The sequence below is a fragment of the Formica exsecta genome, unplaced genomic scaffold (genome assembly GCF_003651465.1).
Source record: "Formica exsecta isolate Colony F162 unplaced genomic scaffold, ASM365146v1 scaffold421, whole genome shotgun sequence".
Lineage (NCBI taxonomy): Eukaryota > Metazoa > Arthropoda > Insecta > Hymenoptera > Formicidae > Formica > Formica exsecta.
Window position 1 is genome coordinate 532,175 of NW_021851451.1, and position 22,603 is coordinate 554,777.

Genomic DNA, 22,603 nt, shown 5'->3' on the forward strand with positions numbered 1-22,603 from the left:
TTATATATATGTGTGTGTAAACGAATGAACTTTAAGACCATTTCGACCAAACTCTGATTAACTTAATCGTTGATTAACTTACAGGATGACCATATCACATAAAATTTCTAATAATACAATTATATATAATATTAAAATTTTGAAATGTAGCTGTTGGTCATTCTATTAATTAATAAACGATTAAATTAATCGAAATTTGGTCGAAGTGATTCTGAAGCCCGCTTGAAAATCGCGTCAAATCGCGACAATTGTTTCGATATAACATCGACAGGCAACAATGTCGATTATTGGTCGTGCAACTTGGCGCATTCTATATTCTATCTACTACAATTGCGTGATTCGTGTCACTCGTGATTATGGCGATTGCCAGATGAAAGAGAGCAGTGTTGTACATAGAACAATCGCGTTTACAGTGGACGGCAATTTTAACAAGGTAAGGAACAAAATATACATGTAAATTCGTCTCCTCGCCGTAATTCATCTCCTCGCGATTTTATTATTTCGAATGGCTGGCGCTTTAATTGCCACGAACTGTCTGATCCATAAATCACACAATGGCTGTCCTTTTCCTCCAGCCATACCTGAGTACAATAATAGATTTGGCTGGAACCTGCAGCCTGATTAAATAAATAGTATTGTGTCTCTCTGTATATCTCCCTCTTGAACTGGTTTCACCAGTGGCACTTTTTACATCGCGTCCGACGGATTTCTCTTTGATGTAACCGAATGTTTCTTCACTGTGATTTCATAGCTTGCATCACATAATTTTTCAAATTCTTATGTGCAATATTTGTACATTTTTATATGCAACAATATACACAAAATACGTTTTATTTTGTTAAGTTCGTGTAAGGAAATACAGTAACTAATCATATATTGTGCAAAAAGAATCTATAATTATATTTATCTATAATAGAGCGACTTTTATATTCCTCCAAGAATAGTCTTGCATTTAATTTTCGCATTTTTGTTAATACAAGTTTAATTGTATATGATAGAAATCGATTTTCTGTTTTTTTTTCTTTTTTGCAGTTTTATCGAAACTTAAAAACAATGTCTTTTTCTGAAATATGAGATTTCTCAATGCGGTGTTTTCTTTCTACAGCAAGAATAGATATGGAGAGTCAACAGTTTTGTTTACGATGGCACAATTTCCAAAATACATTATTGAGCTCTCTTCCAAAACTGCTCGATGGTGGCCATCTAACAGATGTTACACTGAGCGCTGGTGGTAGACACATTCATGCTCACAGAATCATACTCTCAGCTTGTAGTTATTATTTTAAAGAACTGTTTAAGGTATTAATTTAAGATATCTTATCTAGTTTTTGTGCAAATGCAATATAATATATTAGTTCATTAATATATATAATATAGACACAATTTTTAAATATTTTCAATAAAATTTTATTCTTAATATATGATGTTACAATTTTTGCGTTGTGTTCTTCTGCTTATTTTTATATTGTTACAAGATTTAATATAATACAAATTTGATATTGTTAATTTTATTATTTGAGTAAGATAAATATAATTATTTCTATAATTACTTTTTAATTTTTCTATTATTAATTAGAGTTAATATAGTATTGCTTATATTGTCAATCAAATCATATTTGGTTTAAACCTAACAGTGTAAGATATGATATATATGGAATTTTATAAATAAATTTTTAGGACTTAAGCTCTTTGCAACATCCAGTCATTGTACTGCCTGGCATGGAATATGCAAATTTATGCGCTCTAGTCAAATTTATGTACAATGGCGAAGTGAATATTTATCAAGAACAATTACCTGCACTTTTAGCTATGGCTGATACATTACATATTTGTGGATTAGCTGATATGGCTGGGGTAAGTATTTTTTATTATTATTCAAAATATATAAAAAAAATAAGAATACTATTATTTGTTTAAATATTAAGAAATGTATTGCCTACCCAAAAAGAATTATGCAATACATCTCTCTATATTGTACTTTCTGAATATATTGTATTTATATTTCTATCATTTTTTTATTATTTTCATAATTTTCTATCTTTCTCTCTCAGCACTTCTAGCGTCATACATAATGGTTTATGAAAGTTCATATAAAAAAATATTGATATATTTATTAACTATAAATTTCCATTACATACTAATTTTAGTTTTTAGTATTAATTTGCAAAATATATAATATAATGACCTATATTTGAGAAACACATTAATCATAGAAATATGAGATAATTTGTTATTATTATTATTGAGTTTCAAATTTAGGTCAAATATATTTAAAAGCTTGCTAATTATATATGCAAAAAAATACATAATATATTGCTAGATAAATATGTGTGCATAATATAATTATATTACATTATAATATACTCAGAAAAATAAAAATTATGATATTAATTGCGTGCTATTTAGTACTTAAGGTAATTAGCATGAATAATACTTAATCTTTTTGATATGCTTGCTCTCTCGAATAAAAGTTTCAGATTGCTTATAACAAAGCATGTACTTTTTTAAGCGCCGTCATAGTATAATATGATTATCCCTAACAGAGTTCTTATTCTATCACAATTATACTAAATATTTTACCCTCTTTGTTCAAATATATATATAAATAAAAGTTTTATAACAAAGCATGTACTTTTTTAAGCGCCGTCATAGTATAATATGATTATCCCTAACAGAGTTCTTATTCTATCACAACTATCACAATTATTTTACCCTCTTTGTTCAAATATATATATATATATATATATATATATATATATATATATATATATATATATATATATATTTGAACAAAGAGGGTAAAATATTTAGTATAATTGTGATAGAATAAGAACTCTGTTAGGGATAATCATATTATACTATGACGGCGCTTAAAAAAGTACATGCTTTGTTATAAGCAATCTGAAACTTTTATTCGAGAGAGCAAGCATATCAAAAAGATTAAGTATTATTCATGCTAATTACCTTAAGTACTAAATAGCACGCAATTAATATCATAATTTTTATTTTTCTGAGTATATTATAATGTAATATAATTATATTATGCACACATATTTATCTAGCAATATATTATGTATTTTTTTGCATATATAATTAGCAAGCTTTTAAATATATTTGACCTAAATTTGAAACTCAATAATAATAATAACAAATTATCTCATATTTCTATGATTAATGTGTTTCTCAAATATAGGTCATTATATTATATATTTTGCAAATTAATACTAAAAACTAAAATTAGTATGTAATGGAAATTTATAGTTAATAAATATATCAATATTTTTTTATATGAACTTTCATAAACCATTATGTATGACGCTAGAAGTGCTGAGAGAGAAAGATAGAAAATTATGAAAATAATAAAAAAATGATAGAAATATAAATACAATATATTCAGAAAGTACAATATAGAGAGATGTATTGCATAATTCTTTTTGGGTAGGCAATACATTTCTTAATATTTAAACAAATAATAGTATTCTTATTTTTTTTATATATTTTGAATAATAATAAAAAATACTTACCCCAGCCATATCAGCTAATCCACAAATATGTAATGTATCAGCCATAGCTAAAAGTGCAGGTAATTGTTCTTGATAAATATTCACTTCGCCATTGTACATAAATTTGACTAGAGCGCATAAATTTGCATATTCCATGCCAGGCAGTACAATGACTGGATGTTGCAAAGAGCTTAAGTCCTAAAAATTTATTTATAAAATTCCATATATATCATATCTTACACTGTTAGGTTTAAACCAAATATGATTTGATTGACAATATAAGCAATACTATATTAACTCTAATTAATAATAGAAAAATTAAAAAGTAATTATAGAAATAATTATATTTATCTTACTCAAATAATAAAATTAACAATATCAAATTTGTATTATATTAAATCTTGTAACAATATAAAAATAAGCAGAAGAACACAACGCAAAAATTGTAACATCATATATTAAGAATAAAATTTTATTGAAAATATTTAAAAATTGTGTCTATATTATATATATTAATGAACTAATATATTATATTGCATTTGCACAAAAACTAGATAAGATATCTTAAATTAATACCTTAAACAGTTCTTTAAAATAATAACTACAAGCTGAGAGTATGATTCTGTGAGCATGAATGTGTCTACCACCAGCGCTCAGTGTAACATCTGTTAGATGGCCACCATCGAGCAGTTTTGGAAGAGAGCTCAATAATGTATTTTGGAAATTGTGCCATCGTAAACAAAACTGTTGACTCTCCATATCTATTCTTGCTGTAGAAAGAAAACACCGCATTGAGAAATCTCATATTTCAGAAAAAGACATTGTTTTTAAGTTTCGATAAAACTGCAAAAAAGAAAAAAAAACAGAAAATCGATTTCTATCATATACAATTAAACTTGTATTAACAAAAATGCGAAAATTAAATGCAAGACTATTCTTGGAGGAATATAAAAGTCGCTCTATTATAGATAAATATAATTATAGATTCTTTTTGCACAATATATGATTAGTTACTGTATTTCCTTACACGAACTTAACAAAATAAAACGTATTTTGTGTATATTGTTGCATATAAAAATGTACAAATATTGCACATAAGAATTTGAAAAATTATGTGATGCAAGCTATGAAATCACAGTGAAGAAACATTCGGTTACATCAAAGAGAAATCCGTCGGACGCGATGTAAAAAGTGCCACTGGTGAAACCAGTTCAAGAGGGAGATATACAGAGAGACACAATACTATTTATTTAATCAGGCTGCAGGTTCCAGCCAAATCTATTATTGTACTCAGGTATGGCTGGAGGAAAAGGACAGCCATTGTGTGATTTATGGATCAGACAGTTCGTGGCAATTAAAGCGCCAGCCATTCGAAATAATAAAATCGCGAGGAGATGAATTACGGCGAGGAGACGAATTTACATGTATATTTTGTTCCTTACCTTGTTAAAATTGCCGTCCACTGTAAACGCGATTGTTCTATGTACAACACTGCTCTCTATATATATTTATGCAAATTCGTATAAAATAATAGTAGATGTGCTCAACAACATAGCTGGCATATAATGTATATCTAAACAAATTTTATGTAATACTTTTTATTAATAAATTGCATCATTTTAAGTTGCAATGCATTCTTTTCCTTTTAATTAATAGTATACAACTCTATTTATGCATTGTAATATTTGATTCATAGTATTTGTATCTTTAAATATCTCTACTCAGAAATTGATATGTTTTTAAAAACAATATCGTTTTTTATGAAATATACCAATATATTACTTTATAATTTCTTTAAAACTTTCTAAGATTGCGCATTTATAGATCATGATATCTATAATCGAATATTCATTTGATAATAGTAAATATTGTAAGCATTATATCTGTTATAGAGAGTATATCTTATCTGTGTCTCATCATCAATCAAACTCGATGTATCGCAACTTACATTGTAAATGCATATCCTTGTAACATGCATGCTTGATACCATATACTTTACAAATTACAGAGTTGTCACTATACTGTCGCAAATATTTTTTTAGAAAGATCCCAGAGATGATTAATTTTTTAAATTAATTTTGTACTTATTTAGCAGAACAAAGAACAAAATATACGCGTTCGCTTTTATTCCTTTCTTAATCCTTTTATATTATCCTATGATCGTGTTGTTTTGTTCAGGTCACTTAAACACATTCACTGTCGTTCCTCAAGAAGTACCTCACGAAGGATATTATACCGCTACACATATTATGTTCGTACATGCACCGAGAAGGAACGATAATGAATAAAAACGATACCCACGAGATCAAGATCGTTGTGTGTGTTGCAACTAAATGCAAGTGGATGCATCCCATGGAACCTTACCCCATAGAATGACTTTACAGGTATATCTAAAATATAGCTTCTTCCACGGATCTCTAAATTACTAAAACTGTTTAGCAAAGTTATAGAACGGCGATTTTATACAATACATTTTGTTTTTTGCAGAACAATAATACTTAACATTTTAGTCAAGTGTGGTGATAACAAACATATACTGTTAATTTGTCAAATCTAAAGATCTTTAGACAAAATAATTTTTGTAAATAATTTTCTGCGATATAAGTCAATAATTGTGCACTTTTATGTGCTAAACTGTTATACATGCAGCATATTATTTAGTATAATTGATCACTTTTTTTTCCAGAAGAGCAGACATATGTTAGGAAAACTTTATCATTGTTTAACAAATATATTTGAGACAATGAATATAAATCAGAAAAATAATGTTTTAAAAATTATCATGCTAAATATCCTTAAGTAATATTTCTTAAATATTAATTTAAATTAGAATTAATGGTTAAATACTTTTAAAAAAAGATACATTTTTTACTTGTTGTATGTCATTAATATCTACATATGTATTTTACTTAGAAGTTAGATTACGTTTATACCATAAATATTGAAAGATAAAAGCGATTTATATTCTTGTTTAAATCTTTGTAATAATATTACATATCTCTTAATATATTATGAGAAATATCAAACTCAAATATTTTTAGAATTAAGCATATGACCATAATATACTTTTTAAATCATTTTTTGTTTGCGAAATGTTTGTCTTAAACGAAGAAATATAATTGTTTAATATAATTTATGTGTTTTTATTTCAGAAAAATTCAAGACACGATAACGGCTTATATGCACAGCCACCAATAATTCCTCAGGAAAAACTGTCGAACGAAGACATGATAATGACAGAATCAAAAGATAACACAACGACTGCTGAAACAGAATCAGTATCTGCATCCCTACATGAGGTAATAGATAATTTAGACGATGAAGAGCCTAGCAACGATCAAGAAAGTATACCATATTGCGTGAAGACAAAGCCTTACTATTCCATAAATGCAAAGCTAAATCAAAGGGAGAAAACGTCTGTTCCTGTTAACGTATCTGTTAATAAGTATCTCGACAAAGGATACTCGGAAGGTATAGCGGACGAAACCGCATCAATCACGGAGGATCAAATTGCTCTAGAAGATGTAAAACCGCCATCGGCCGCGTGGGACGGAAATTTCAAGTTGCTTGCGGCATCCGCACCCGGCAAAACTTCTCAGACATACAACAAATCTAGTGTTACTTGTTTTATTTGTGGTAAACAGTTGAGCAATCAGTACAACCTACGCGTACACATGGAGACGCATAGCAATAGTTCATATAGCTGCACATCGTGCTCGCACGTATCGCGATCACGAGATGCGTTAAGGAAACACGTATCGTATAGACATCCGGTGGCTTCTTCGCAGAAACGTCCACGATACACGTCAAAACCACCATTACTGTGATGGTGAAGAGTCACTGCTGTGTTATTATATATATATAGACATTTTAACCTTTGCTAGAATACCTATCAAAAAATTTTTGGTGCAATTGCAGAGGGAGAGAAAGTTTGAAAGAGATAAAAATATTTTATTAAATATATTAAAAATACACCCGTTTTAAAAAATTTGTTCTAGACATATTGCAATAGAGAATAATTTAGTGACAGAATTCATGGTACCTTATATTAGTAAGAGCAGCACTGGACTGATTAATAATAAGACAAGCCATAACATCTTATTTCATTAAGTGTACAAACAACAAAGTAAAGTATGATCATGTTCCTGAAGACCTTTAGTGTTCGAATTGTTATCGCTTTCTTGTTATTGTTACACTGTTTTAATAAAGACAAGTTAGATAAGTTGCGTGACTTTTAGTGCAAATATACAATATATCTAGAAGTGATGAAAGCTAAAGCATCAGGAGGCTTTAAATAGTTATATGGAATGTAAATTACTTATAAAATTAATAAAAAGAGATGCTAGGATTGCAATATAATCTTTTTAATCATATATTAAGGATTGTATTAAAAAATAATATACAATATTCATAGACTACGAAATAAATAAAATGCTTCCAAAATTGAGTTTTTCCTTAAAAGTGACAATAAATTCTTGCAAAAGTTAATTATATTTTTTCTATACGCCATATTTTAGTATTGCAGTCCTGTCCAACAGAGATTAATGTTTCTTCATCCAGCCAGACTAAGCGTGTTATTTGGCTCTGAGGATGTGCATCTAAAAACGAAAATTTTTTGTTTTTATTAATTATAATTCGTTTGCAGAAGAAAATTTGTTGTATTTGCTTACTTTTGATGATAGTATGTTTTGCAGGATTTGTTACACTCCAGATAATAATAGTCGTGTCGAGACTACCGCTTGCAACCATGTCAGAATTTGGAGACCATGCAACAGAGTTTACTCTTGCATTATGGAAACCCCATTCTCTGTTATGCGCCAGCTGTAAATTAAATAAACATATTTTACAGACTATATCTTCACAATTAATATTTTTATGCATTTGTGATTCATATAATATAGACTCTTAATTATTTATGTCACTCACCCTCTAGTAATCCAATAAGCACATAACAAATCATTAATAACAGTTAATTCGTTAAAGAAAACATAGATACTAGAAAGCATAATAATTTTATATATTAATATTATAATTATATTTTATATAAGTTCTATAAAATTAATAATTTGTTAATTAAAAGCAAAAAATTATATGATTTTTTTGGCAGTGTATCAGGAGTTTTAAAGAATTTAATTATTTTGTTATTGTTGTTGTGCTTTTTTTATATATGGCAACAAATATAAGTTCAACCATGCAAAACCTATAACTATATTTTTGATATAATTGAAAATTTAAACAATTTTATAAATTATATTCTCTATAAAATATACTTTACCTTATATTCTGGTACAGCATACAATATAACTTTTCTATTTGCATCACAAGCAACTAAATATTTATTATCAGGGCTATATGAAGCATCCGTAACTGGACCCAGATGTTCTAATTCAGTCTTTTGAGTTAGTATAGTGTCTAACAATTCATAAATATAAACCTATATAAAATAAATTATACATATTAAAAACAGCATAAATATTAATTTTTTTTACATATTTCTCATATACTATATATATAAAGAACGAACCTTATTGTCAGATGTAGAGCCAACAGCTACATCTCCAGTTTCTTGATTAATTGACACGCATGATGGCTCATAACCAATTGATAAATTTGACAGCTTATTACCGTTTTGCGTAACTGCGATCTGTAAAGAATGATGCCATTGTGTTTTACATGAGTGATAAATTTATTACATATGTAAGGTGTCCATAAAGGTAATTTGCGCTTTTCTGAATTTATTTATATATAGCAAGTTCTGTAATAAAAATTGCATATGTTATATTTTTACAACTAGAAACATTAATAACTAATGCAATAAACACTAATACAATTAATAAACACTATTCTCTCTTTTCTTAGAATTGCTAAATAAATTCGAGAAATCCAAAACTATCTTTGTGGACACTGTATTTAACTTACTTGTCGGACTGAGGCCACTACAGCTATATCGTTATATATATCTAGACCTCGTGGCTGCGAATCCAATTTTACTACTGATGTCTCCGCGTATGCATTTGTTGCGATATCGATTGACCTTAAAGTATCATCGATGCCGGCAGTATAAAGTAAATTATCCGCGGCCTTCATTCCGTTAATTTGATTACCATGACCATGTCCTTGTACACGATCATTCTCCCCTGTTTCCGCATTCCAATTGGTAATGTAACCATCATGAGACCCAGTATAAATCGTACCTCTATCAGGACTTAATGTTAGTACCGTTATTGGTTTGTTATGACCCTGAAAAATATCAAATTAGAAAACAGTACAAAAAAAATCATAGAAAAGAGTTGAATTAAAATTTCGAAAGATATAAATAAGGAGAAAAAGCAAGAATTACTTTTATTATCCTTATAGGCTTCTGAGGATTGTCGACATCAAGATAATTGATGAAGCCGCTAAGTGATACGGATAATAAATGCTTCCCTTGCCATAAACAGCTTACCTAAAAGCACAGATTTAACACATATTGCATATTTACCTTTTCTGAGAGACTTTATAAATTGATTATATAAGTTACAAACTTGTTGATCATCAACTGTTGTTCCCATATTGAACTCGGTAATTAAAGAACGCGTTTCTACATCCCACAGTTTACAAGTTTTATCTCCAGAGGCAGTTAATAATTGTTTACTATCAGGTTTCCATGCAACCTATAATACAAAAAATAAATAAATTATTCATTGTATTTTTACAAGTTATTAAAATTAATTTGAAATAATTTGTCAATCATCTTTCTGCATTAAACTAGTTAGATATATATTACACACCCCATAAACTCCACCTTGGTGCGCAGGAGAACCTATTTCTCCGACGAGATCAGAAGTTGTTGCATTATATATAAATACTTTTCCATCAAATCCACCGGAAGCAAATAAATTTCCGTCAGGCGAATAACGTACAGTTTGGACGAAACGAGTATGCTCTTGCTTCGTCATTCTAAAATAAATAGCATACAATAAATTATGCAAAGATTTAAAATCCTTAATAAAACATAGAATAAACATGGTTTATTATATATACTTGAATTTGAATGGAGGTCCTTCGAACACGGCGATAGTATTATCTTCGCTTCCTGTTATTAATCGAAACGGTCTTGTCGGTCTGAAATCGCACGAGTTGATAGGCTTACTCTGACCAGAGATCTCACCCACTGATGTTCCTGTTTCTGCCATAAATACATGTCCAAATCTAAAAATAATTATTGATATGTTAACACTATTTCCCTAATGATATTTCATTCATTGTAATGATATTTAAGTACCTTTCTCTTCCTTCCCCAACTACGACCATACGCTGACTATCTGGTGACCAAGCAATATCCTTAATGGGCCCGCCGATAGGGTGGAATTCATTTTTTAAAATATGCTCTTTGTTAACTGTATCCCAGATACGTACTTTACCCGATTGATCTGAAATAAAAACATATTACGTAGATGTTTAATTTCTACTTTAGTTCTCCTGTATATCAAAATTGAAACAAATTGATAGATCAAAAGAAATATACAACATCCTATGCTATACAATTTTGAACAAATAGATAATTAAACATAATTGTCAAAGATTATAAATAATAAATATCATGCACTATATTATGAATAATTTGTAGTTATTATGTTTGATTCTCGGATAATTTAAATCTCTGTATGTATGGTGTATTAATATAACATCTAAATATTATTAATAATATACCTCCTGAGGCTATGTAGAAACCACTAGGAGAATATTTGGCAACGTTCACAGGGCAAGAATGTTCTGTATAGACATCTGCTATTGCTGGATTCTGTAATGTATATATATTCAGAGAAATATATAAATTAATATATTTCTGTCTATATTATTTTAAACAAAGGAAAAAACATTTGTTATAATATAAAAATTTACATCAATATTTCTAATGATAACACTGTTGCCATTGGTGTATAAAAAGTTTTTTCCTTTGGGATCACCACCTAGCACGAGAGGCTGCCCTCTTTGAGTCCTCGGTAATGCAGCAAATATATATTCTGTAATACAAAAAAATGGAAACAATTAGACAAGAAAATAATAAGGAATACAATACAAAGATACAATATCTTCAATAATAAATAGGTGTATATTAGATAAATCGAGATTATAAATATCTGTAAAAAACATTTGAATATTTTTAGTTTTAATATCAAGTTGTTTTATTTTTTATTAATATTATTCGTTTAATGCAATAAACAATAATTTATAATGGGCATAAAAATTTTATTATTTTTTACTATTTATTTAAGTACAATATTATTTTGATTACATAGAGTACATAACAAGTGAAAAATCAATAATAAATTTACAAAAAAGATATTGTCATATAAACAGAAGTGATCAAATAATATGGAAACAATACATAATACATCCAGTTACTGGAACTAAAATACTCTTCCTTGATACATTGGCATAGATCCAGTTCCTAATATTTCAAATTATTTTGAGACTAACAAGCTACAGCATATCCTGCATCATGCTATAGTTTCTTCTCTGAAAGTATTGTAATATTATTGAAAGAATTTTTTACATTTCGAATGATATACATTAACTGTTATGTGTAGTGTTAATAATAGTTTCTTTCTTCTCTTCTCTCTCTATATAATAATAAAAAAAACTATTTCAAATATATTCTTTATTATTAAATAATTTTTACCAGTGTAAGTATTTATGATATAATTAATGTAAAATAATTTTCCCTTTTTATATCTTTTGTTTGTCTGATAAGAGTGTAATGTGATAATGTAATCAACTATTATCTGAGATCCGATCTTTGGCATTTAATATCTGTTGTGATTCACCTTTTTTCCGATGTGGCTATATATAGAGTGTCCAAAAAAAAAATCTCTTAATATATATTAAATTCTGATTAATCGATCTTTTCTTTGGTGGCTTTTTAGCTTTTAATATCTTGATAACTTTTTTAATATAACATGTGTGTAAAATCTTAAATATTTTAAAACTCCAATAAATTAAAAATTTTTTGAGATTAATAAAATAACAAATTTTATTACTCAAATGCATTCTGAAAAATCCTATTTCGCGAGAAAACATCTTTTTGTCCATTTTTCACAAACAATATATTTCTCTCAAATTGTCTTAAAAATCTGTAGAGTAGAAATGTCAATAATTTTCGAACACCCCATACATAGAAATTGACATCGGCAGCGCGTCCGGCGTATCATGTCATGCACGACGATACTTCTGATTCTTAAATAAAAATAAAAAGAAGTATAAAATATAAACTAAAACTTGTTTTTTAAGTGAATACAAGTAATGTAAAGAAATTTGCGCGCATAAAAATTCTTCCTTTCGTGCCCGATACATTATAACGATTTTATGGTCCGACCGAAGACGAGTGAACCGGACAAAATCGAGAAGAGATATGTACTTTATACAGTTCTGAAATCGTACAATACGGCAAGCTGGTCCACGAACGTCTAAAGTATCTTCACACTGTGACTTACTTGTTTCATACGACATCTTCCCGATACACAGTCTTCTTCGCACCCACTGATATTTAACGAAATCTCGAACAGAAAATCTTGATGCCTATGGAAAACTGCTACGACAATACGTATGACACCCGCGACAGCACCTCGCACACACACATTCACGTTCGCAATACTTGTTCCGCCCTTCGCCTTATTTGGTTAAAACATGAACGAAGATGTTACTAGATCGCCTGAAACGTGCGTGTAACAGGTGCGTCTTAAGGTGACATTTCCATGAGGCATTACAAATCTATCATGACGCATGCTTTTCTATACTTTTTAAGAATAACGTCCCATGATTCATAAGCAAATGCATAAGGAAATGGGCCAATCAATTTCCGTGTCTCTATTCTTACTACGTCTATGGATAACAGAAATGGACAGCTTATATATTTGTCTTCTCTCGTCCCCTCCCCCACCCCCTTCTTCATTATTTCCCTCACTGTCGTTTGCAAGATAAACAATTTGATCGGTGGAAGTGGAAGGATTGAGAAGAATGCAAGTGTCGTGGACCAAAGGGAGATACGCGCTTTGCTTGCTGATTTTGCAAATAAAATTGACGAATTCGCGGACATCCTGGCGCTTAAATGCCGCCGACAAAGTTGTGAAGACGACCGATTACGTGATCGAGGACGATCCAATTTTTGATATCCTCGCAAATAACTTCTTTATTAGCAATGGCCAGATCTGGAGTAGGACCGCGATATTGGAGAAACACGAGAAAGTACAGATATACTGTCAAGAGTGTAAAGGTTTTGCTAGTCAGGAAAGGTAAAGTCAACCATGTAATTATTGTGCCAAATATTGTATTATTAGGTTATAAAATTATATTCCTAGAATTTGTACTCTTTTTAGCTGCATTTTTTATACTTTTTTTCAATTTTTTTTCTCCCTTTTTTTGTTATATTATGATATTATTTTTTGAATTATATGTATGAAATATTGTATTCTGGCTTTTTATAGCCTTAAGTGGTAAGATAAGATATTATTTTGAGAGAGAGAGAGAGAGAGATGATTTAGGAAGGAAGCCAAAATCTTTTTAGTTTTTCTGTTTGTACCATTGTAAATTTGCATTTTCTTTTTATTTTTATTATACACAAGCAATACTATTTGTATGACATAATTTTTTTTTTTTTTCCTGTAGTTAGCATTTTGTGTGTGGCTTGCTGTTCATTCAGTGTTAAAACAGCCCTAACTTTGGTCCCCTTGGCAGACGACTCTCGTCATACGTGTTGAAGGACACAAAAAATATCAATGAGTCCTTTCCTCTGTCCTCGCAAGTGTCAAATGAGCAAGTGACATGTACCTCTGGTCAGCAATGCGACAATATAATATTGGATTGTGGCAAGCCAGTAAATTTTACCTATTATGATAATCTGATTGGTGTGGCAAATAGGAACAAGCACCCATTGGTACCAGAACCCAATGTGGCACTCATGTTCAAGAAAAACGGTGGCAAAACTATTGATGTTGATATTGACTTGCTAGAAAAACGCTTGAAGAAAGCAAAGCGAGAGGTATTTATTTCAAAATCTAAATCAGATATTATATACATCAGCTGTAAATAGTAACAGAGAAACTGTACACTTAATTAGCATTTTCATTTTTTTTTTTAAACATTTTTACAAGAAATATAATTGCGATTAAAATACATCTTTGAAATAATAATATATATATGTATGTGTGTGTGTGTGTGTGCGTATATATGTATGTATATAGTAGGTGAACGGAAAGTTCGCTCCGTTTTTTGCTAACAGATGAAGACCGAAAAAACGGCACGAACCATAGGTTGAACCATTCCGTTCAACCCATAGCATGATTTTTTTTAATGACTTTTTCTAATTTTTCTTTAATTGAGTTTTCTTCTTTTCAGAAACCAAAATCTGTCCAATTATATAATCAAATAGGAAATTTTTGGCGTATTAAAGGCGATGCACAGAGATCAATCGAGTGCTTTCGTAGGGCACTTGCAGTATCGCCGCAAAATGCAGAAGTGCTCTTGAACTTGGCTAGAGTATTACTGGTACAACATTACTTGGATGACGCGGCGTATTTAGCCAGGCGATCCTTAGAGTTGCAACCCCCAGATCGCAATGCATGGGAGCAATATCTTACACTTGGACAAATATTCAAAGTACATAGACAATAATTTAATAGCAGTATAACTATTATCAATTAAATATATTCATATTTGTGTATTGAAATTACAACACACTGAGATCTTTGATATATAATTGATAAAAATTTGAGATAAAACAAAAATTATAAAAAATAATGATTAAATAATTATTAATTATATTAATAATTAACTAATTATTTTCTTGGAAGTTTTTATTTTTTCTACATGTTTATTTTCTTTATTACATGGTTATTTTCTTTACTATGCAAAATTCAATAGAATTTAACAATTTGCAATTGTATTTCAGTATAATTAATTTAAATTTAATTTTTCTAATGTTTTACTCCAGTAAATAATTATATGCTAAAAAAATATAATATAAAAATAGAATTGACAATTATATCAAACTAAAATTTTCAAAGAATATATCAATATACAACTTAATATTGTTAGATACATTTTTACCTTTTCATTTTGCAGGCATATGGACATTTTCAAGAGGCAGCTGTTCATTTGCGTCATGCGCTGGAGTTAAAACCAGATCTTTCTGACGCTGCCGACGCGTTAAAAGAAGTCGAGTCATTGCCGGCTGCAAGTATACATATTTATACGTTGCTGATTATCATCTGTTTGGTATGTAAATTAATCGAATGCATATACAAATTTTATTCAGAGAGCCTCTATACTATATCAACTATTAAATAAAGTTTCTAATATTTTTTTTTAAACTTTTTAACAGAAGTTATGTTATTTGAGCGGTTTTACACAAAAGCAAAGTTTCTCCTCTTTTTTTTCATGTATATTTACAAGGCGGAAATTATTACTGATATGATTGCCTGTTATCATTGTAGGTACTCGGTGTGCTCTTGGTTGTGTTGAGCAGTGTAGAATGCGATGAGGATTCAACTCTAGTCAGTGGACAGCTTCAGCGTCCAGTACAACGACATTTCAGTCGTGCTATGGCTATGCGTAGTTTACGGCTGAACGTTGCACGCAACAAACGTTGTTGATAATGATAACTCATTATTAGACGAATCAGTCGTTTGTACAAGTGATAAAATAACTTTTCATGCCATAACACGATTTATTTCTCTGCAAAATATTATTTGTAATACGATTCGTAACAATTCTTGGAACTATTTCAAATATATTCTTTATTATTAAATAATTTTTACCAGTGTAAGTATTTATGATATAATTAATGTAAAATAATTTTCCCTTTTTATATCTTTTGTTTGTCTGATAAGAGTGTAATGTGATAATGTAATCAACTATTATCTGAGATCCGATCTTTGGCATTTAATATCTGTTGTGATTCACCTTTTTTCCGATGTGGCTATATATAGAGTGTCCAAAAAAAAAATCTCTTAATATATATTAAATTCTGATTAATCGATCTTTTCTTTGGTGGCTTTTTAGCTTTTAATATCTTGATAACTTTTTTAATATAACATGTGTGTAAAATCTTAAATATTTTAAAACTCCAATAAATTAAAAATTTTTTGAGATTAATAAAATAACAAATTTTATTACTCAAATGCATTCTGAAAAATCCTATTTCGCGAGAAAACATCTTTTTGTCCATTTTTCACAAACAATATATTTCTCTCAAATTGTCTTAAAAATCTGTAGAGTAGAAATGTCAATAATTTTCGAACACCCCATACATAGAAATTGACATCGGCAGCGCGTCCGGCGTATCATGTCATGCACGACGATACTTCTGATTCTTAAATAAAAATAAAAAGAAGTATAAAATATAAACTAAAACTTGTTTTTTAAGTGAATACAAGTAATGTAAAGAAATTTGCGCGCATAAAAATTCTTCCTTTCGTGCCCGATACATTATAACGATTTTATGGTCCGACCGAAGACGAGTGAACCGGACAAAATCGAGAAGAGATATGTACTTTATACAGTTCTGAAATCGTACAATACGGCAAGCTGGTCCACGAACGTCTAAAGTATCTTCACACTGTGACTTACTTGTTTCATACGACATCTTCCCGATACACAATCTTCTTCGCACCCACTGATATTTAACGAAATCTCGAACAGAAAATCTTGATGCCTATGGAAAACTGCTACGACAATACGTATGACACCCGCGACAGCACCTCGCACACACACACTCACGTTCGCAATACTTGTTCCGCCCTTCGCCTTATTTGGTTAAAACATGAACGAAGATGTTACTAGATCGCCTGAAACGTGCGTGTAACAGGTGCGTCTTAAGGTGACATTTCCATGAGGCATTACAAATCTATCATGACGCATGCTTTTCTATACTTTTTAAGAATAACGTCCCATGATTCATAAGCAAATGCATAAGGAAATGGGCCAATCAATTTCCGTGTCTCTATTCTTACTACGTCTATGGATAACAGAAATGGACAGCTTATATATTTGTCTTCTCTCGTCCCCTCCCCCACCCCCTTCTTCATTATTTCCCTCACTGTCGTTTGCAAGATAAACAATTTGATCGGTGGAAGTGGAAGGATTGAGAAGAATGCAAGTGTCGTGGACCAAAGGGAGATACGCGCTTTGCTTGCTGATTTTGCAAATAAAATTGACGAATTCGCGGACATCCTGGCGCTTAAATGCCGCCGACAAAGTTGTGAAGACGACCGATTACGTGATCGAGGACGATCCAATTTTTGATATCCTCGCAAATAACTTCTTTATTAGCAATGGCCAGATCTGGAGTAGGACCGCGATATTGGAGAAACACGAGAAAGTACAGATATACTGTCAAGAGTGTAAAGGTTTTGCTAGTCAGGAAAGGTAAAGTCAACCATGTAATTATTGTGCCAAATATTGTATTATTAGGTTATAAAATTATATTCCTAGAATTTGTACTCTTTTTAGCTGCATTTTTTATACTTTTTTTCAATTTTTTTTCTCCCTTTTTTTGTTATATTATGATATTATTTTTTGAATTATATGTATGAAATATTGTATTCTGGCTTTTTATAGCCTTAAGTGGTAAGATAAGATATTATTTTGAGAGAGAGAGAGAGAGAGATGATTTAGGAAGGATGCCAAAATCTTTTTAGTTTTTCTGTTTGTACCATTGTAAATTTGCATTTTCTTTTTATTTTTATTATACACAAGCAATACTATTTGTATGACATAATTTTTTTTTTTTTTTTCCTGTAGTTAGCATTTTGTGTGTGGCTTGCTGTTCATTCAGTGTTAAAACAGCCCTAACTTTGGTCCCCTTGGCAGACGACTCTCGTCATACGTGTTGAAGGACACAAAAAATATCAATGAGTCCTTTCCTCTGTCTTCGCAAGTGTCAAATGAGCAAGTGACATGTACCTCTGGTCAGCAATGCGACAATATAATATTGGATTGTGGCAAGCCAGTAAATTTTACCTATTATGATAATCTGATTGGTGTGGCAAATAGGAACAAGCACCCATTGGTACCAGAACCCAATGTGGCACTCATGTTCAAGAAAAACGGTGGCAAAACTATTGATGTTGATATTGACTTGCTAGAAAAACGCTTGAAGAAAGCAAAGCGAGAGGTATTTATTTCAAAATCTAAATCAGATATTATATACATCAGCTGTAAATAGTAACAGAGAAACTGTACACTTAATTAGCATTTTCATTTTTTTTTTTAAACATTTTTACAAGAAATATAATTGCGATTAAAATACATCTTTGAAATAATAATATATATATGTATGTGTGTGTGTGTGTGCGTATATATGTATGTATATAGTAGGTGAACGGAAAGTTCGCTCCGTTTTTTGCTAACAGATGAAGACCGAAAAAACGGCACGAACCATAGGTTGAACCATTCCGTTCAACCCATAGCATGATTTTTTTTAATGACTTTTTCTAATTTTTCTTTAATTGAGTTTTCTTCTTTTCAGAAACCAAAATCTGTCCAATTATATAATCAAATAGGAAATTTTTGGCGTATTAAAGGCGATGCACAGAGATCAATCGAGTGCTTTCGTAGGGCACTTGCAGTATCGCCGCAAAATGCAGAAGTGCTCTTGAACTTGGCTAGAGTATTACTGGTACAACATTACTTGGATGACGCGGCGTATTTAGCCAGGCGATCCTTAGAGTTGCAACCCCCAGATCGCAATGCATGGGAGCAATATCTTACACTTGGACAAATATTCAAAGTACATAGACAATAATTTAATAGCAGTATAACTATTATCAATTAAATATATTCATATTTGTGTATTGAAATTACAACACACTGAGATCTTTGATATATAATTGATAAAAATTTGAGATAAAACAAAAATTATAAAAAATAATGATTAAATAATTATTAATTATATTAATAATTAACTAATTATTTTCTTGGAAGTTTTTATTTTTTCTACATGTTTATTTTCTTTATTACATGGTTATTTTCTTTACTATGCAAAATTCAATAGAATTTAACAATTTGCAATTGTATTTCAGTATAATTAATTTAAATTTAATTTTTCTAATGTTTTACTCCAGTAAATAATTATATGCTAAAAAAATATAATATAAAAATAGAATTGACAATTATATCAAACTAAAATTTTCAAAGAATATATCAATATACAACTTAATATTGTTAGATACATTTTTACCTTTTCATTTTGCAGGCATATGGACATTTTCAAGAGGCAGCTGTTCATTTGCGTCATGCGCTGGAGTTAAAACCAGATCTTTCTGACGCTGCCGACGCGTTAAAAGAAGTCGAGTCATTGCCGGCTGCAAGTATACATATTTATACGTTGCTGATTATCATCTGTTTGGTATGTAAATTAATCGAATGCATATACAAATTTTATTCAGAGAGCCTCTATACTATATCAACTATTAAATAAAGTTTCTAATATTTTTTTTTAAACTTTTTAACAGAAGTTATGTTATTTGAGCGGTTTTACACAAAAGCAAAGTTTCTCCTCTTTTTTTTCATGTATATTTACAAGGCGGAAATTATTACTGATATGATTGCCTGTTATCATTGTAGGTACTCGGTGTGCTCTTGGTTGTGTTGAGCAGTGTAGAATGCGATGAGGATTCAACTCTAGTCAGTGGACAGCTTCAGCGTCCAGTACAACGACATTTCAGTCGTGCTATGGCTATGCGTAGTTTACGGCTGAACGTTGCACGCAACAAACGTTGTTGATAATGATAACTCATTATTAGACGAATCAGTCGTTTGTACAAGTGATAAAATAACTTTTCATGCCATAACACGATTTATTTCTCTGCAAAATATTATTTGTAATACGATTCGTAACAATTCTTGGGATGCACTTTTTAATTATTTATTATGTATTTCCGTGCGGAAAAAAGAATATATGAAGGAATATACAAGAATTTTATTGCTATCTGATCATGTCTTTCTACCCGAGCCTTTATCGAAAGATAAACTCGATAAATTTAACGTCCATTCAATATTTATTCTTATTCTCTTAATGTGTTTACAGAAAATAAAAAATATGGAATGTTATACACACACAATACTAGACACACCCGTATGCACATAATATACATAAATTAATATTAATAATTAACTAATTATTTTCTTGGAAGTTTTTATTTTTTCTACATGTTTATTTTCTTTATTACATGGTTATTTTCTTTACTATGCAAAATTCAATAGAATTTAACAATTTGCAATTGTATTTCAGTATAATTAATTTAAATTTAATTTTTCTAATGTTTTACTCCAGTAAATAATTATATGCTAAAAAAATATAATATAAAAATAGAATTGACAATTATATCAAACTAAAATTTTCAAAGAATATATCAATATACAACTTAATATTGTTAGATACATTTTTACCTTTTCATTTTGCAGGCATATGGACATTTTCAAGAGGCAGCTGTTCATTTGCGTCATGCGCTGGAGTTAAAACCAGATCTTTCTGACGCTGCCGACGCGTTAAAAGAAGTCGAGTCATTGCCGGCTGCAAGTATACATATTTATACGTTGCTGATTATCATCTGTTTGGTATGTAAATTAATCGAATGCATATACAAATTTTATTCAGAGAGCCTCTATACTATATCAACTATTAAATAAAGTTTCTAATATTTTTTTTTAAACTTTTTAACAGAAGTTATGTTATTTGAGCGGTTTTACACAAAAGCAAAGTTTCTCCTCTTTTTTTTCATGTATATTTACAAGGCGGAAATTATTACTGATATGATTGCCTGTTATCATTGTAGGTACTCGGTGTGCTCTTGGTTGTGTTGAGCAGTGTAGAATGCGATGAGGATTCAACTCTAGTCAGTGGACAGCTTCAGCGTCCAGTACAACGACATTTCAGTCGTGCTATGGCTATGCGTAGTTTACGGCTGAACGTTGCACGCAACAAACGTTGTTGATAATGATAACTCATTATTAGACGAATCAGTCGTTTGTACAAGTGATAAAATAACTTTTCATGCCATAACACGATTTATTTCTCTGCAAAATATTATTTGTAATACGATTCGTAACAATTCTTGGGATGCACTTTTTAATTATTTATTATGTATTTCCGTGCGGAAAAAAGAATATATGAAGGAATATACAAGAATTTTATTGCTATCTGATCATGTCTTTCTACCCGAGCCTTTATCGAAAGATAAACTCGATAAATTTAACGTCCATTCAATATTTATTCTTATTCTCTTAATGTGTTTACAGAAAATAAAAAATATGGAATGTTATACACACACAATACTAGACACACCCGTATGCACATAATATACATAAATTAGAATTACAATAATTATCTTTTAGTTACTATCACATATATAATACGATATACAGTGCAACAATTTCTTTTATTATCATATACATGAAATTAGAATAAATACAAGGGATATTTTTAATGTGCCTTCCATCTATATATCACTTTGTAATATGATATCTTATATATTAATATACGATTAGAGCTGAACGTTAAGATGCTACAAAGTGTTTCAAAAAGATATGACAGCAGCAAAATCTTATTCTTAAAATTTATAATATCTTTGATATATTTGATATCTTTGATATCAGATTATGATTGCAGAAACAAATGTAAAGCTAAGCACATAAAAAGGATTCCTACAATAAGGATAGAGGCAAAGTTTCTATCACATTTCAGAAAATTGTTTTATCAAAATAAAAAATAATTCTGTTGAAGTGTCACTTATATGTATATAAATTGCAAGTATTATTTATGTCTATAGCTATGCATTAACTTTTGCTTTTGACATATCATAATTCCAGATATTTGTTAAAACTGTTATAATGATTGTGTTGAAAAAATTCTAAAAATTATTTGACATAAAGTTTAGCATTTATTTTTAGCATTTAATCTTTCGTTTTGTTAATAATAATATTGAATAACTTGAGATATATATATATATATATATAAAACTGTTAGTGTTGAAAAAATTCTAAAAATTATTTGACATAAAGTTTAGCATTTATTTTTAGCATTTAATCTTTCGTTTTGTTAATAAGTTAATAATATAACT

The 22,603-nt window shown here is 29.7% G+C and overlaps 5 protein-coding genes across 8 annotated transcripts; 3 read left to right on the forward strand and 2 right to left on the reverse strand.

The window, feature by feature from the left end:
- The first annotated feature begins 297 nt into the window (after window positions 1–297).
- Window positions 298–7,946, forward strand: LOC115240177 (protein abrupt-like). 2 transcript variants are annotated; one of them, XM_029815157.1, is made up of 4 exons: window positions 298–433; window positions 1,106–1,299; window positions 1,678–1,854; window positions 6,656–7,946. In XM_029815157.1, the coding sequence occupies exons 2-4, from the start codon at window positions 1,117–1,119 to the stop codon at window positions 7,328–7,330; spliced, it is 1,035 nt and encodes a 344-aa protein (XP_029671017.1). In that variant the 5' UTR covers window positions 298–433; window positions 1,106–1,116; the 3' UTR covers window positions 7,331–7,946. The 2 variants fall into 2 exon arrangements, with proteins under 2 accessions (XP_029671017.1, XP_029671018.1); XM_029815158.1 differs by lacking the exon at window positions 298–433 and adding an exon at window positions 481–848.
- Window positions 3,077–5,008, reverse strand: LOC115240179 (longitudinals lacking protein-like). The gene is made up of 3 exons (XM_029815159.1): window positions 4,946–5,008; window positions 4,080–4,273; window positions 3,077–3,701 (listed from the first exon to the last, which is right to left on the reverse strand). The coding sequence occupies exons 2-3, from the start codon at window positions 4,260–4,262 to the stop codon at window positions 3,462–3,464; spliced, it is 423 nt and encodes a 140-aa protein (XP_029671019.1). The 5' UTR covers window positions 4,263–4,273; window positions 4,946–5,008; the 3' UTR covers window positions 3,077–3,461.
- LOC115240174 (actin-interacting protein 1) lies at window positions 7,855–17,273 on the reverse strand. 3 transcript variants are annotated; one of them, XM_029815153.1, is made up of 14 exons: window positions 17,112–17,273; window positions 11,388–11,509; window positions 11,196–11,286; window positions 10,768–10,915; window positions 10,527–10,694; window positions 10,274–10,442; window positions 10,028–10,156; window positions 9,844–9,948; window positions 9,423–9,743; window positions 9,028–9,147; window positions 8,779–8,937; window positions 8,430–8,432; window positions 8,174–8,324; window positions 7,855–8,101 (listed from the first exon to the last, which is right to left on the reverse strand). In XM_029815153.1, exons 1-14 carry the CDS (start codon window positions 17,125–17,127, stop codon window positions 7,992–7,994), a joined length of 1,812 nt encoding a protein of 603 aa, XP_029671013.1. In that variant the 5' UTR covers window positions 17,128–17,273; the 3' UTR covers window positions 7,855–7,991. The 3 variants fall into 3 exon arrangements, with proteins under 3 accessions (XP_029671013.1, XP_029671012.1, XP_029671014.1); XM_029815152.1 differs by lacking the exon at window positions 17,112–17,273 and adding an exon at window positions 12,980–13,169; XM_029815154.1 differs by lacking the exons at window positions 8,430–8,432; window positions 17,112–17,273 and adding an exon at window positions 12,980–13,168.
- On the forward strand, window positions 13,399–22,406 carry LOC115240176. The gene is made up of 6 exons (XM_029815156.1): window positions 13,399–13,777; window positions 14,220–14,523; window positions 14,880–15,140; window positions 15,606–15,758; window positions 15,977–16,231; window positions 21,575–22,406. Exons 1-5 carry the CDS (start codon window positions 13,503–13,505, stop codon window positions 16,133–16,135), a joined length of 1,152 nt encoding a protein of 383 aa, XP_029671016.1. The 5' UTR covers window positions 13,399–13,502; the 3' UTR covers window positions 16,136–16,231; window positions 21,575–22,406.
- Window positions 17,534–20,472, forward strand: LOC115240175. Its single transcript, XM_029815155.1, has 5 exons — window positions 17,534–17,909; window positions 18,354–18,657; window positions 19,012–19,272; window positions 19,738–19,890; window positions 20,109–20,472. The coding sequence occupies exons 1-5, from the start codon at window positions 17,635–17,637 to the stop codon at window positions 20,265–20,267; spliced, it is 1,152 nt and encodes a 383-aa protein (XP_029671015.1). The 5' UTR covers window positions 17,534–17,634; the 3' UTR covers window positions 20,268–20,472.
- Window positions 22,407–22,603: the final 197 nt, after the last annotated feature.

Excerpts from the sequence above, each read along its gene's own strand:
- LOC115240179 (XM_029815159.1), bottom strand. The coding sequence starts at position 4,262 with ATGGAGAGTCAACAGTTTTGTTTACGATGGCACAATTTCCAAAATACA. Across the intron at positions 3,702-4,079 it reads ATTTTAAAGAACTGTTTAAG|GACTTAAGCTCTTTGCAACA; the intron begins GTATTAATTTAA and ends ATAAATTTTTAG.
- LOC115240176 (XM_029815156.1), top strand. The coding sequence starts at position 13,503 with ATGCAAGTGTCGTGGACCAAAGGGAGATACGCGCTTTGCTTGCTGATT. Across the intron at positions 13,778-14,219 it reads GGTTTTGCTAGTCAGGAAAG|ACGACTCTCGTCATACGTGT; the intron begins GTAAAGTCAACC and ends TCCCCTTGGCAG. Across the intron at positions 14,524-14,879 it reads TGAAGAAAGCAAAGCGAGAG|AAACCAAAATCTGTCCAATT; the intron begins GTATTTATTTCA and ends TCTTCTTTTCAG.
- LOC115240174 (XM_029815153.1), bottom strand. Across the intron at positions 9,744-9,843 it reads AGCCTATAAGGATAATAAAA|GGTCATAACAAACCAATAAC; the intron begins GTAATTCTTGCT and ends GATATTTTTCAG. Across the intron at positions 8,938-9,027 it reads GCTCTACATCTGACAATAAG|GTTTATATTTATGAATTGTT; the intron begins GTTCGTTCTTTA and ends TATTTTATATAG.
- LOC115240175 (XM_029815155.1), top strand. The coding sequence starts at position 17,635 with ATGCAAGTGTCGTGGACCAAAGGGAGATACGCGCTTTGCTTGCTGATT. Across the intron at positions 17,910-18,353 it reads GGTTTTGCTAGTCAGGAAAG|ACGACTCTCGTCATACGTGT; the intron begins GTAAAGTCAACC and ends TCCCCTTGGCAG. Across the intron at positions 19,273-19,737 it reads CACTTGGACAAATATTCAAA|GCATATGGACATTTTCAAGA; the intron begins GTACATAGACAA and ends TTCATTTTGCAG.
- LOC115240177 (XM_029815157.1), top strand. The coding sequence starts at position 1,117 with ATGGAGAGTCAACAGTTTTGTTTACGATGGCACAATTTCCAAAATACA. Across the intron at positions 1,300-1,677 it reads ATTTTAAAGAACTGTTTAAG|GACTTAAGCTCTTTGCAACA; the intron begins GTATTAATTTAA and ends ATAAATTTTTAG. Across the intron at positions 1,855-6,655 it reads GATTAGCTGATATGGCTGGG|AAAAATTCAAGACACGATAA; the intron begins GTAAGTATTTTT and ends TTTTTATTTCAG.